The sequence below is a fragment of the Sylvia atricapilla genome, chromosome 3 (assembly GCF_009819655.1).
Source record: "Sylvia atricapilla isolate bSylAtr1 chromosome 3, bSylAtr1.pri, whole genome shotgun sequence".
NCBI classification, from domain to species: domain Eukaryota; kingdom Metazoa; phylum Chordata; class Aves; order Passeriformes; family Sylviidae; genus Sylvia; species Sylvia atricapilla.
The window spans coordinates 86972921-86987922 of record NC_089142.1 but is presented as its reverse complement, the minus strand read 5'-3'; the positions used below and the strand labels follow the sequence as shown (position 1 = coordinate 86987922).

The following is a 15002-nucleotide window of genomic DNA, read 5'->3' as shown; positions in this document are numbered from 1 at the left end:
AAAGCAGAGAAATTCCAAGATTTTCAGTTAATCACAGGCAAAACTGAGATACCCTACAACAACAAAAGCAGCAGAACCATCTTTCTCTCCCTGTTAGTCTCACTCAAGTATCTCCCGACTTCTCTCTGCTAATACAAACTGCTCTACTGTCATGAATTCACTCACAAGTGTGAATAGTCCAGTGTGTCCCCTATTTTTTATTCCATAGAAAAGAGAGGTCACTGGTAAAACCTTATTCCCGACAACACTGCAGTTATTGCCTGTTTATGCTCAGTAACCTCAGAAACCTCAGTAACCTCCTTCTTTCCCCTAGAGATTTTCAAATGGGAAAAAAGTGTATTATTATTATTAGTTTGTGTTTTCTTAGTAGGTATGGTTTGAATTTTCCCATTTATCTCTGATCTGTTGCAGAAGGGAAAAACAGCCTTGCTGAGGGATTGTGACTGAAATACTTACAGCAACAAAAGCATCCACTCTGCAAGTACAGTCCCCTAATATATCTGTCCTGTTCTGTTTATGTATGGAAACTGAGATTAAGTTGGTGTGATCTAATCACTAAAGAAGCTAACATTAGAACTTTTAAGCTGTTGATTTTCATTTACATTTTCTCACTAATTCCATATATAATTTCATCTTGCTTAGAATTGTAACCTAATACATTAGTTATCGGTATTTTGAGGACACCAGAGAGGAAATTTGTGCTGGGTACGTGAGAGACCTGATGTTGTAGGTGAGCATCTTTGTCTTAAAAGCAACTTGGATATCACTGAGTAACTAAGAAAGTAATTCTAGGAATGTAGAATTCTTACCTTAATTAAATGGATTTAAAAAATCATCTTGTTGAAATTTCTACTTGTTGTGATGACCATATTGTCTTCAGTTACGAATTTCAGTAACACTAGGAACTAGACAATGATTCTGTTAATTTTCCATGTTGTTGTAGGAAGTTTCCTTTTTACCTTCTGTGGTTTCTTGTGTGAACAGTTTGTCTATTTAAAGCCTACAGAGAGGATGTAATTTTCCTATTCAGGGGAACAATGGCAGTGATTTCAAATACACTATTGAAAGGGCTTATTGTAGTTGAAAGTCACCAAAAAAGTGGTTGTTCAGTAGTTCCATACTTTAGGCTCTTGTTGCTTTTAGATATTTCTGACTGTTGATGTTCTGTAGATGCTTAGTAAGGTACAATCCTTCATTTAACTTTTGCCTTATAAATAAATATTCCTGCTTCCAGTGTTGGTGTTTGTTCATAATAATTATTATGCTTCATTCTGTGAAATGTTGCTCAATCAACAGAGTAGAAGTGGTAAGGTGGCCACTGTAAAGTGGTTGCTTGCCAGCTTGTGATCATATTTCCCAGCTGCTTGATCTTGTTCTTCAAATATGTATTTATTTAGTCACTGCTGTTTACTGTGTTGAAAGGCTACTGTTAGTAATGTTTGGCAGACTTTCTGATTTTACTGGTCCAAACCCATCTTGATTGTTTAACTGCCTTTCTTTCAACAAGAAAATTGTGTTAACTAAATGGCACTTGTGATACACAGTGCCACTCACACAAGATGCTTATCTCTCTGGCTACTGATGGCACTCTAGGACCCCAGTTCTGGGAAATACTCATCCACTGAGCCTTTGGAGGAGGCCAAGGCACTCAGTGTCTCACGGTACTTGCATGTGCAGGAAGGAATGAGCATTACAGAAGTTTTCACACAGGTTACCTGTAGTCAGCCTGCTCTTCTGTTCCAACTTGCACAAACCTAAATCATAATCCTGATCCTTTCTTGAGATACTGCCAATCATTCCAGCCTGTGAGGTGATTGTGATGCTGGCAGGTATGCAGAAGTAGAAACTGAGGCTTACATTTGTTTAAAGCTTTCTCAGAACAAAACCTGTCTCCCCTCAAAAAACAAACAACAAAAAAACCCAAACCAACCACCAAAAAACAACCCAACCCACAACATTTCATGCGATGACTGCTCAAGTCAACTGAAGTGACTTTACCAAGTATCTTGGCAAAAAAACAAAGGAGAGAAACAGCTTAATGCAGCATTGCTGCATTCAAGAAATCTGAGCATTCCCCTGGCTTAACTGGTTAGGTTGTTTGCAGTTGCATGTAATTAATTACTCAGGTTGTAGGAACTCATTTTGTCAGACACAGATGACTTTCTTACTTGCTGCAAAGAGAATGCAAAATGAGAAAAAGAAGAATTTAATAGACCTTTGTCATTGAGCTATCTGACACTACTATTTGGTATATTCTGTTTCAGAAGTAGGCAACTGGCACTAAATCCAGGAAACAAATAGAAGACAGAATGGATCAGAATGGAACAATCTGTACAGACAATTATTTTACATTCCAGATATGGCTGTGTGCTTTACTTTTGGAGGAGTAGGAGAGCTGTCTGTTTCTTGGAAGAGTTCTGGGGAAATACAGGTCTAAAAGTTAAAGTTTTAATTTTTTCAGTGACACTGCTGCTCTGAAAAGAACAAGCTTCCCTGACAACTCTTTTTCTTACTTTTTATTTTGTTTCTTTTTCTCTGTATGTTTTGGTTGTTGGGTTGTGTTTTTTTCCTGTGAGGTGATAAATAGCACACTATCTATTCCTACTCTCATATTTATTTAGTTAACTAAGATTTTTTTTTTCCAAATTTGCAGAATTAGAGGGACTTCATGAGGTTTTTAAGTCTGGGGAGGTTTTTTCTGGCTTTTTTTTTTTTTTTTTAATCTAGCAACTGTAAATTGAAAGAATGATTTTCGGTGCAAGCACTTTTAGGACTATGATAATCTTGTGGGCTAACTATGAATTTGGCACTTTGGCAGACTCACAGCTTACCTTTTAACCTCCCATCTGTACTTTGATGGGAGTCATACTGCTGTTGTTTTAGCCTCTTCCAAATTTCTTTTGAAACCCTGGTTCATTTTGTGTTAACACAAATCTACTGGTATTACATTTCATTATTGCGTGAGTAATTAAGCTGATGTCCTCAGTGCCTTCAATAGAGTTTTGAAGAGGCTTACAGGCTTCACTGCACTGTTTTGGCTCCATAAAGGGGTCCCAGATGTTTTCCTTCTGTCTATTAAGATTATAGTTTGGTAAACAGTAAAAAAGTTAAATCAACTTGTGCTTTTACAGATAGTCTTAAAATTTCATTGTCACTCTTTACAGGTAGTCAGAATTTCATAATTAGACTCTTCCTAGTTTTCTGTTGGCTCATTTCCTTTATTCTGTTTTTCCACTGTCAAGTTAAGTTTTTATTACCAATTTCTTACATAAATCCTTAAGGAAATAAAGAGAATGGTGAGTGTCTTGTCCTTATCCATTATGTAGTGGGTTACTGTTAGTGTTTTATTGTTGTTGATGTTTCTCTTAGCTTAGGAGTTTCCTGGATTGTTGACTGTATCTCCATGGCTACCATATGGATGGCATTAAATGATTTTAGGTCTTAACAACTCCAGTCTGTCACCTACCTGCACAGGGAAGTCCTGCAATCAGAGCTAAAGAATAATTTAATAGTCTTCTCATAAACAAATACTCAATACTTAAAACACTTACTAAAGTTGATGCATTTTTCTAAGCAGCCTCTCAAATTTCTTCTGTTCCTATCATAATTATATGTATTATGATCTTATTTCTAACAGTCTGTTGTGATGGTGGCTGTAAGTGGTTCCAAGATTACATCAAACATAATTATACTTTGATTTCTTTATCTGAACATCTTGACTTCTTGAAATATAGCTTGTATTCTTCCTTAGTTAAGGAACATCCAAGATAACACTAAACTTGGAAGATTAAAAGCTACAGCTGCAATCTTGTTTCCTTCTTCAATCTGCAAGATTTACCTTGATGATCACATTTTATTTGATGTTGCTGTAGTCCTGTTTGAATGAAGGTCTTTTTATTGTAGCACTAGTAATTCACTGAAGGAGCAGTTTGGGGAAGGCACATGATTTTTGAAACAGGGAGCTTTGTTTTGTTTCTTTGACTTCTTGGGGTGGGGTGAGGACACACAGAGCTGTTGACATCTGTTTGCCCTGGCATTCTGTTGGACAATTCTTGCAAATCACTTTCCAGTGGTAGGAAGAGGTGCTTACTTGAGGATTTAAATGGTTATACATAGGGGGTTATGTTGCAGCCAGCTGGATCTTGGATTGTTTAGGAACTGCTGAAATTAATGACCTTAAGGAATGATAAAATATGTAGCCTGCTCCAAGGGGCCAGGCATGGGTGACCACTGAGGACCTGCAAGGGCAGCGTAGCTGATCCGGAGATAGCCAAGTGCGATGTAGGGGATATTGCTTGCAATAAACATTTCTGCAGCCAGAGTATACCTCAGCCACATAAACCATATCTGACAATGCTAGTTTATGTAGGAGACAGTGATTTTATTGTTACTGAGGTAAATATGACTTTGTTGTGCCATGTCAGACTTCTTTTACATGCACAAACCATTTTGTGATGTGTATATAGCACAATCTAACTCGACATGCCAGTAAGTCCTCCAGTGCTTCCCAGTGTCTGGTTTGTAGCTGTATCATTGCAAATGTGCAATGATTATGCCAACCTTGAGTAGCAAGTCCACTATGTCCCAGAAATGGCTGATTTTTATGTTGGCCTGTGTATCTGCTTGAGGAATATATGGGCCAGCACATTAAAAATTGTTTAACAAGTTTCATAAGGAAAAAAAACCTAAAATCCACCTACTGAAATTTGTGTGAGAGGCAGGGAAAACCATTTCTGGGGAAATCCTAGGTTACTGTAGCCTTGGACATGTCTACAAATACTGTTAACATACTGCAGATTTGGAAGGATTGTTTAATCAATTAATGTGCATAAATGTTTTGTGCCTGTGGTTCTGAAGGCTGGGATCCAATAGGGAGACATTTCTCTGGAAGAAATTCTCTGAGTAGGATGAAGATATATTATCCCTTATTCAGGTCAAATTTATTGGCATAAAGAATTTTTGAAAAAAAAAAAAAACCTCATCTTTTCATAGGCTTTTGGGGTGAAGCTCATTTACAGACGCTGGGATGGGATTTTATTCCTCTTCTCTGATTTAGAACTTGCCTACACACACAATATTTTTGTTTTTTTCTCAATTCAACCTAAGGAAATTTGTCTAATTATTCTAGGAAAAAGAACTCTGATCAGAAAGTGTCAACAAAGTCACCTAAAGACATGATCTGCTTTTGATTCTCACCTCTCTATGCATTCATATGTACAATATGATGCAGATATATTTATATATATTTATGTCTAAATATATTACACATCTTTATTATACATCAGAGGTACCTAAACGCCTGAACAGAAATATAAAAATCAAATGTTGTTTTTATACACATGCAGTGTAAGTGGGATTTTTTTGGCCTTTGTTTTATGTTTGTGTTACTATTTCTACATGATGAAGAGGTTTTAATTGGCATGGGGGAGGTTCATGCAAGTTAGAGTTCTATTATGCACTGACTTAGAGACCCTTTTGTAATCACGTCTAAGGCAAGTGGTGGGTAAGTTAAATGGTACCTAGCACCTATTGTGTTGGGACATGTAATCACCATCAATGGTATATTTAGAAAATATGCAGAGGGCAAGACAGGAAAGGTGGATATCCTTTTCTCAACCTTTTTTTTGACCTGACCCAATTTAATAAGCAGACAATTGTGTGGTTTTGTCACAAAGACATTTGTACAACAAGGGATCAGAAAAAGCTGCTAAGATCTGTTGTTTAACAATGAATGCAAAATATTCCTGTGAAATTATTTTTGAGCAGGCTTAAGCTGCAGAAAACCGTGATCCCAAGGATGGGAATGTTGTTTTTCACCCCTCTCATTGCAATCTGAACTTAGAATTGCTCCTATACATTAAGAATCAAATTCAAAGCAATCCAAGTTTGAAAATACCTATTCACTGAACACATACGCTAGAGTGTGGATAAATTGGTACTCCTTGCTTAGTGCTAATGCAAAAAGTAGAGAATGCCTTCATTGACCTATTTCACATTGACTGAATGATACATCTGTAAGAAACAAGAAATTGAGATCTTTCCCAAACTTTTTTCTGCGGCCTTGAATACATAAAAGCTGTTCTTTTGTGCAGCTAAAGAGAGTAAAAGCTTAGTCTTATAAAATTCTTGCAATTGCCTGCTTCTTTATTTTATTGCCTTTAACTCGGTCTAACTAGGACTGCTACCATCTTTTCATGCACAAGTGTGAAGGACAGTTTCTCAGTGGTGTTTGGGTAAACATTTATTTGTCAAATTCTGTAGTTTATTATGAAATTCAAGAGCACATGATCAAAATTTGAGAGTTGATTTAATTTGAGGCCTTTGTTTTTCAGGGACCTGAAACTGGACAATATTCTTCTGGATGCAGAAGGCCACTGTAAACTTGCTGACTTTGGGATGTGCAAAGAAGGGATTCTGAATGGAGTGACCACCACGACATTTTGTGGCACACCTGACTATATAGCTCCAGAGGTATTTTTTTGCACTGCACTAAGTGTACAGATATTCATCAGACTGTTACATGTATAATTTTAGACACCCTATATATGTAGATGAAAACATTTAATATGCAGTCTAGACCCTGCTGCAGTTGTGCTTAGGTAGTCTTACAGAAAATGGTTACTCTACTGCTCACAAGCACTATTCCTTGATGATAGGAGTGGTTTTTCTAGTATTTTTTTCCCGAAATTAAAGTTATTCTTCTCAATTTGCTCATTTCTCACTCAGCATCATTATGATGATTTTTAGCAGCCTTTAAGGTGCTAGATGCAAATGAGTATTGCAATCTTAGTAATCTTTAGTAGTAATAAAAATTGGTTGTGGGTTTTTTTAGTGAAGTTTTAAAGAACTTATTCATAGAAAAGAAACCATGTGTTTCGTGTCATTTTGTCTACAGCCTTTGTGGAAATATAATTTTTCCTTTCTTTAAAATAATTGTGAGTGAAAGATACTATGCTTGTGCTACTTCATAGACTTGCACAGAAAGAGGGAAACTAGATATAGATGTTCTATATAAGTTGGCAACATTTCAAGGTGTTCATTGGATAAAAGAAATAGATGAGAGCAGTGTGGCTGTAACATATCCTAGATTTTTAATTTATGAGGTGCATTTCAAAGTGCCTAAGGACCAATATTTAACAGTTATTCTGCCAGGCAGACTTTGTCTGCTCTGTTGAGTTAGTAACCTGTGCATCTTTCCACTTGGAAGATTCAGTGTGCAGGTTTAATGGAAAGTGCTGTTGGTTTGTCTTTCATCAAATAGAAATTTTCAGTAGGGAAAGATTTTATTTATTATTCATTAGAGACAATGAATCATAAATCCATGCTGTTAGTGTTCATGGCTGTCCAACTTTGGTAGCACAACTGATAAGGTGTGAATCATCTTGAAACTATCATAAGGTAAATGTGTGTCTTACAGAGTTTGAGAAATATTCCAACATTAAAAGAAAATAAATACTAGTGTGGTAGTTTTGGCTTCGTATGTTATTTTGGCTTCGTATGATTTTTTATTTTTTTTTCTGGTTCAGTATACTAATTGAGTCCTTTGACAAATTCTTTGAAAATTATTACTGAAAATAAAGCCATAATAGGAACTCAGGAACTTTTACTGAGGCTTCTAATTTGTCATCTTAGTTGCAGAAGTTTAACTCTGGCTTCTACTTCTCTTGCACCATGGTGATATGTTTTAATTTCCATTTCTTTAGCAGTATCTAATTTCCATAGACTGTCCAGAACACATGAAAAGTATACATCCAATTTTCTGTATTTGGTGGCTATAAAATAAAATTTTCTTTCTGTGAAGAATGTGTTTGGGATCCAGACCTGTGTATTGAAATGTTAAACTCATTTCAGTTTTGATGTTAAGACTGAATTTTGTCTTGATGCCCAACTACAGCATTAAGCCCAAGCAGTCCACTACAGGATTTTTCACTGCACTGTTAAGTGTTGTGTAAGGAGTTGGTGGATTTGTTGCCATTCCGAGTCATTTTAAGGCAGCCAGCTTCACCTTAAGCAGGCACCCACTCCCCTTTCCCTGGTTCCCTGGTATGCTGAACCAGTGCAGTCAAATTGCAAGCTTCTTTCCAGTCAAAAGGAGACAAGAATTAAACTTGTTCCTGGTACAACAGTAGTTCTGTGACTCCAAGTGCTACTATAAAACTCCATCGTGCTAACCTATCACTTGCCACTTGTATTTGCTACAAGGTTGAACTTGTGCCACATGAGAAGTTGTAGCCAGTTTTTCCTGAAAGCAAGTGCAATTAAAGTGAATTCTACAGCCATGTATTGTACAGCAGTTTAATGCTATAAAAGGAACTTGAACAAAAATGCTTTTAGCTTCCTTCAGCCCTACCTAAAGGACAAGAATAAATCTCTCAGATGGTCTCTGTGCAGCATTAGAAGCTGCTTTGGTTTGTTTTGTTCAAGATAGAGACAAGGAAATGTTTCACATTTTCCACCAGTCTGTTTTGTATATGTGATCTTTTTTCCCCTATAGTGTGACCTGCTTTAAACAGCTTGGAAGGATATGCAGCTCTTTTGCTCACAAGCATAGTCGTTTACTCAGGGGACTGATAAACTCCGTCAGTACTTCTGAGAACAACATCTCATTGACACTTAGCTGTGTTAGTGCAAATTGCATGAGTAAGAAACTCTGCCTGCTGTTACTGAAATCAGTGTGTGATTCAGTCCTGCCTAGGCACTGGGGCATAGAAGGGCTATCATGTTGAAACATGTGCAAATGTGCAGCTGAGACACTTGTCTCACTTGTTTCTTCAATCCAATCTCTTTTTCTATGCTAGATCCTCCAGGAGCTAGAATATGGTCCATCCGTGGACTGGTGGGCTCTGGGTGTTCTCATGTATGAAATGATGGCTGGACAACCCCCCTTTGAAGCTGACAATGAAGATGACCTCTTTGAATCCATCCTTCATGATGATGTATTGTATCCAGTCTGGCTCAGTAAAGAAGCTGTCAGCATTTTAAAAGCAGTGAGTCTTCTATTACTTGCTTTCCTCCTCCTCTTCCTCATAGGTTTTTGGGGTGTTGGTTTGTTGGTTGGTTTGTTTGTTTTTTTTTTTCCTTGATTAAAATTGAATTTGTTGAAAGTTTTTGAGAGCAGTCACCACTGGGAGTTCAAGCACAGTTCAGAGTGCCACTGTTAGGATAATGGGGCCTGGGATAAATTACACCGTTTGTGGGAAAGGAACAGAATGTTTGTGTTCCACGCAGTTGTACACTGTATAAATCTGTGTACTGCAGATTCATGTTTCAGGGAAAACCCAACCAGCTAGAACTGTGCTATCGCTTTGACACTTTATATGCCTCACACTCCCATCACTAGAGTGGGAGAAGCACTGTGTAACTAAAGAAACAATGTTTTTTATTTAACCCGCTTACAAAATATCCTGTCCCTTTTCCTTTCTTCCCCTGTCATCAAGATGGGTTGAAAGCCCTTTATTTACAGCTGCATGTTCTATTTTATAGTTCACATGATAAGCAGTCTTACTTTAGTGTGATTGTTTCTGTTCTCATTGGGATTTTTCAGTATGAGTGGTGACTTGACAGCAACTTGTGTCACAAAATGGCACAGTTTTTTTAATCAGCCAATATGTGCCACTGGGCAAATTCAGTTTTTAGACTACCTTTATAAAGTCAGGTTTATAAAGTTATTTATTACTTTGACACTGACATAAATTCTTTTCTTCTGTGCTAGTGTCATCCTAAAATTAAAAGCAAAACAATACAGAAGCAGTATGCCAATCCCCATAGTTTGAAAACCCAAGGAGAATTTTTGGCTTAAAAAACCCCTTGGTTTTATTTATTCTATTTTTCCACTGTCTTCAAATGTTTCCATTTGAAACTGGAAAATGTCTGTCTTTCCACATATTTTTCTTTCAGCATCTGGAATAAGGGAGACTTTCCATTAAGAAGGCAGCTGATAGTGTAAAATCCTGCAGAGATCTTCATACAGGGTTATTTTGAAATAATATATAAAACATAAACAAATTGTGATTTTAACACCAGTGGACAGCACATTCTGCAGAAATTCTCATCTTGACCTTATAATGAAAATTTCTTCAGGCTCCTTCTGTCTGAGGAGGAGAGATGCTCTAGCAATGATTCAAAGCAGAAGTCAAAGTTAACCTCTTGGAAATGTTTGCTGAAGTACCTCTTTTGCTACATTCACTGTAGTAAGAACATGGAGGATTTGGAGGATTTTTTACTGCTGGTAGTAATTTATTAGTACTTATTCTCCCTTTTCCCCCAAATAGCTTTCTGACTACTTTTTGTTAGCTCACATGACACTTTCATGCATCCACTGCTGTTTCCAGACCCTTTGATTATTTTACTTCAGCAATTAAAATACATGGACTTGAGCTGCAGAGTTCAGGCTTATATCCAGGGCTCAGGGATTATTTTGGCACATTATAGAGGAAGGGTTGCTGTCAATTTTTGTACCTCCATCTGATTTTCATTGTAGTCCAGGGGATTTTCTTTTAAAACTGACTTTTCTGCGGAATTTTCTGAGACTATTTTCCTGGATCTCTATTTTCATAGTAGGAATGGTGATTTATATCTTGCTGTAGTCGTAGCCTTTTAGGCATGAATTTATACAAATTAATGGAGCTATGGCAATTTACACCATAAATAAAACACATTTCCTTATGACTAGCAACCTGCTGCCTACACATCCATGGTGTGAATCCTGCTTGAAACTTGTGTTCCTCATCTGATACTTGTCCATATGAAGAACAGGAAAAGCAGAGGAAAGAAAGAGGCGTCTATGCATTTTACTGCTGAATGGTAGCAAGGGATTAACTTTGGAACACTTCATTTCCTCACATTGTGCTTTGAGACATGAGTTTTATCCTTTAGAAACTGTGTATTTTTGCACTCCTTCAAACAGCATGTAAGGAAAGTTTAATAAGAGGACATTCTCTTGTGTTAAGTAACAATGTCTGATTCTCTGAAGAAAGAGTTTTCCTGTTATTTCCAATAAAACACTGAAGATGATATTAAAGCTCAGTATTACAAGGCAGCATGTTGCTTATTCCACGAAAATCCACACATCTTATTAGTCCTGTTTCTGTGAATTGACAGGAATTGCTATTTAAATTCTTTCCTGTGCAGTAAGGAAAACAATTCTTCATTGAAATTGGCTCTCTGCTTCTTCCCAAGCAATGGAGAGGTGTTGTCTCTGCAGCATGTGTTCCCTGTGTACCAGGATGACAGTCTCTGGCCACAGAAGCAGAGCTCTGTTTTTAAGTTGTGTGATTTTTTTCAAGAAGAAAAATTTGGGGAGCCCAAAGATCCTTGGTTCAGGCCCTAAGCAACATTTTGTCCTGTTATCATTTAAGTCAGTAGGAATGCTGATCCTAAAAGGATTCTTCTTTTTAAAAAGTAGGTTCCTGCCTTAGTATGAGAAAATAAAAAGGCTTATGGTTTTGGCTGTCAGCTCCATTTGCAACCATCTCTTCAGCAGAGTGCAATCAACAGCTGTACCTGTCCTCACAGTTGCATCAGTGTTGATGCTGGTGATAAACAGGGAATAAATGTCAGCTTTTGCTTCAGAAACAGAAAGGGATTGAATTAATGGAATTAAATGTCTGCTTTAGAAGTTTGCTTTTTTTTTTCATCATATATGCATATAATTTTTTAAGTATTCACTCTTAAAATACATTCTCTTTCATCATCCATTTCAAACTTTCAGGAAATTTGTGAAGTACCGCACTAAACTCACATTTTCATGTCCTGGGCTTCTTAAAAAATTACATGTCCAGATGCTTTCCCTGTCTCCAGTTTAAAACAAAGATAAAACATGGCGGATACTAGGATCATATTTTACTTCTTTGATACCCAGATTTTATGGTACAAAAAGTGTATCCTTTAGTTTCCACATTTTGTCTCTGCAATACATGTGGCTGCTGGCTCCTGGTCTGCTCAATCCAGCCCTAGAGATGAAATAAAGCAGAGGAATGTAGGAATGTGTTTTGTGGTTTTTCAACAGAACTCACCAAAGCACAGTAATCCTTTCAAAGCCCTTATTTCTCCTGTTCATAGAAAATATTGCCTGTAGTTTAGATATGACTTGCCCACTTGCAGAAGAAGTTGCAGAGCAGTTGAACTCAAGACCAAAGAGAAGGATCATCTTCAGAACATCGTGTGTATGTCAGAAACCACAGAATTGCCTTGCTGATCTGTGTTATACCTTTAAAATGACAGCAAGGGTATTCTTCTGTGGATGGTTGATCTAGATATCTAAAATCATTTTAAGGGCTTACGTAGCTACTTACCTAATAACTGGAGTACTAAAGCACTACTTTACCTATTAACTGGAGTATTAAAGGGCTTGCATTACAGTGATTAATTTTTTCTAAGTTTTTTTTTTCTACAGAAGTGTAGTATAATCTGATACATAGGTTGAAAAGGCACTGAACAATTATTACATTTTGTTTACTTTGTACACTTTTTCTAAATTTAAAAATGTTATATAATAAATATGAAGCTATAGCAAAGGTTTTAGCTAATTCTATAATGTGTTTGTGTGTAAAAGGACAGCATTTGTTGCTATTGAATTGCAAAGATTCTGTGTCCACACAAATTAGGAAACAAGTAGAGCAATTGCTAATAAAAGAAGGAAAAAATAACAGAGAAAAATCAGGTAAAGTATTATAAGCTGCCATCAATTGATACCAGCATCTTACACCACTTGTACAGCTTTTTCCTGACAGGAATGGTAATAGTTTAAACGTGAGAAGTTTATAAATTACCACATCAGAGGAGACCAATTCGTTCCAGTTGCTGACGCTAATCGTGTACTAAAAATGAAAGAGAATGTGCAAGTTATGTCATGGGGGACATGATATCCCATTCTCAAGGGAAGCTTTCTGCAGGTACTGATCATGCTGTCTCTGGAGGGATTAAGATTGTCCTTCCTTCAGTATTTTTAGCTAAAGCTGTAGCTAGATATGCTGAAACAGAATCTATTCCTTCAGCATTCCCAGTCAGATGAGATTAAGAGGTCTCAACAATAAACTGAAAGAGTTTTCTGCAGTAAATTTACAGTTTGGAGTATCTGAATCTTATAGTTTGGCTGAAACCTCTGAAATTTAGAGGGCCAGAAGAAATAACTTTCTGAAAGGAGACCGTCTCTAAAATCTTACCTTTAAGAATTACAGTGTGTGATCGAGTGGCAAATATTTCTAGGTATTGCCATTCATGTTTTAACTTTTCCCTCCTCTCCCTCCCCACCCTGTAGTTCATGACAAAAAACCCCAACAAGCGACTTGGCTGTGTGGCGTCACAGAACGGGGAAGATGCGATTAAGCAGCATCCATTTTTCAAGGAAATTGACTGGGTTCTTCTAGAACAAAGGAAAATCAAGCCACCCTTCAAACCTCGGATTGTAAGTAACAGTTTGTATAACTGTTCAGAGAAAACTTGGTTTGGCAATGCTACTTGTTGGCTTCTCTGAGAAATGAAATTACCTGATGCGGTACTTGAGGGCTGAGATAGTAACAGAAAAACAGCACTGAGAAGATCTCTTTGTCATTGTTTCTGTAAAGGTAAGTGTCAGGAATATATTTAATGCACAGGAAAGTGTTCATGTTCATCTGCATAAGCCATCAGGGAGTTCAAGGCACTGTTTCAATTATTTTCTGCGTTCTTAAAGATACCATAGCCAGAAAAGATGATTTCAGCTGATATATGCTGTCTATACTTTCTGTGTGAACTCTTTACAGTTCTGGATTGCTGCTGGCCACTAGATTTTTTAGTAAAACACAGACAAGAATTTGTAATCAGTAATATTTTAAATGAATAAACTTGAAAAAACAGCCTCTTGGGGAAAAAAAAATACATTGTGATTAGATAAATTTATGTACTTCCATTTTCCTGAATAATAACCAAGTATTTCTATTTTAAAGTAACAAAAATCTCTAAATAGCAGCCGCACCTGTAGCAAGTTAAAAAAGCCAAGCAAAAATACTTTATTTATTCTGGTTTTTCTCTGGATGAAAATACTTAAAATTAACCAAATGTCACAGAATGTGTGCAGTTACTTATGTGCTTAAATGGTGCAAGAGGTAATTTTATGACAAATCCTCCGGGATTGATTTGCATCTTTTGATTTTGCACGTTCCTAAATTCAGTGTTCGATTCCCCTGTGAAATATGGTCAAGGTACTTGTTTGTTTTTTTTTTTTTTTCTTTAGATGGCTTACAAAGGTATTTAAAACCCAAAAGGCAAAACAAATGAGCAAAATAAAAACCTTAGGTCTCAACTCTGAATCCTGAACTAAATGCAGAGGTGAAGAAGTGCCCTCTGTTTTTGAAGAATTGCTGTATATTACGTATGATGCCTTTACTTTGAGCCCAGTGAGATGCATTTCCCCAAGTTCCTTGTGTGGATGGGGAAAGTGGGGCTGACCGTCCAGACCAGGAGCCTGAGGCTCCTCTGACTCCACTCATGGGGAAATCTCTCTGCAGCTCTGCAGAAAAAGCCCAAAGGGATTGACAGCTGTGAGGTAAAGCCCTTATGAATGGCTTTCTAGGAAGTAATAGTAAGATATAATGTTGTCCCATGAGGAAAGTTTTTTTTTAATGTATTTGTTGGAGAATGGAAACCTTATAATGCTGAATGTCCATGGGGGGAGTCCTGATCCTGCCACACACCTGGAAGTGGTGCATCCAGTTCCTTACCCTACTGCCCAGCTCCACTCTGGAGGTGTGACCGGGTAGCAGGTGGTGCCTGAGCTGGTGAACAAGTCCCTGCACTGCTGCAGGAAGTGTAAACCCCAAATTACCTCCTTTAGTATCTATCTGAAGCCTGTGTGTGGCTGTTTTCCAGTCAAGTTCCACAGCTCTCAGATAGTTGCATTTGGTTGTAGTCAATGTTCAGCTCAGTTGCATTTGTGTAGGTCTTCTCTTGTTTTCACATTTTGGCCTTTCAGCTCACCTTAATTTTTGTTGCTTTGCTCAGTATTCATCAGAGTTTTGTTTTTA

The 15002-nt window shown here is 37.2% G+C and overlaps 1 protein-coding gene across 1 annotated transcript in view; it reads left to right on the top strand.

Annotated features, from left to right (window-relative positions):
• Positions 1-15002, top strand: part of PRKCE (protein kinase C epsilon) — a 285713-nt gene that overhangs the window by 251221 nt on the left and 19490 nt on the right. Inside the window, 3 exon segments of the mRNA XM_066316076.1 lie at positions 6333-6471; positions 8799-8987; positions 13259-13405. Coding sequence (XP_066172173.1) covers positions 6333-6471; positions 8799-8987; positions 13259-13405 — 475 coding nt within the window.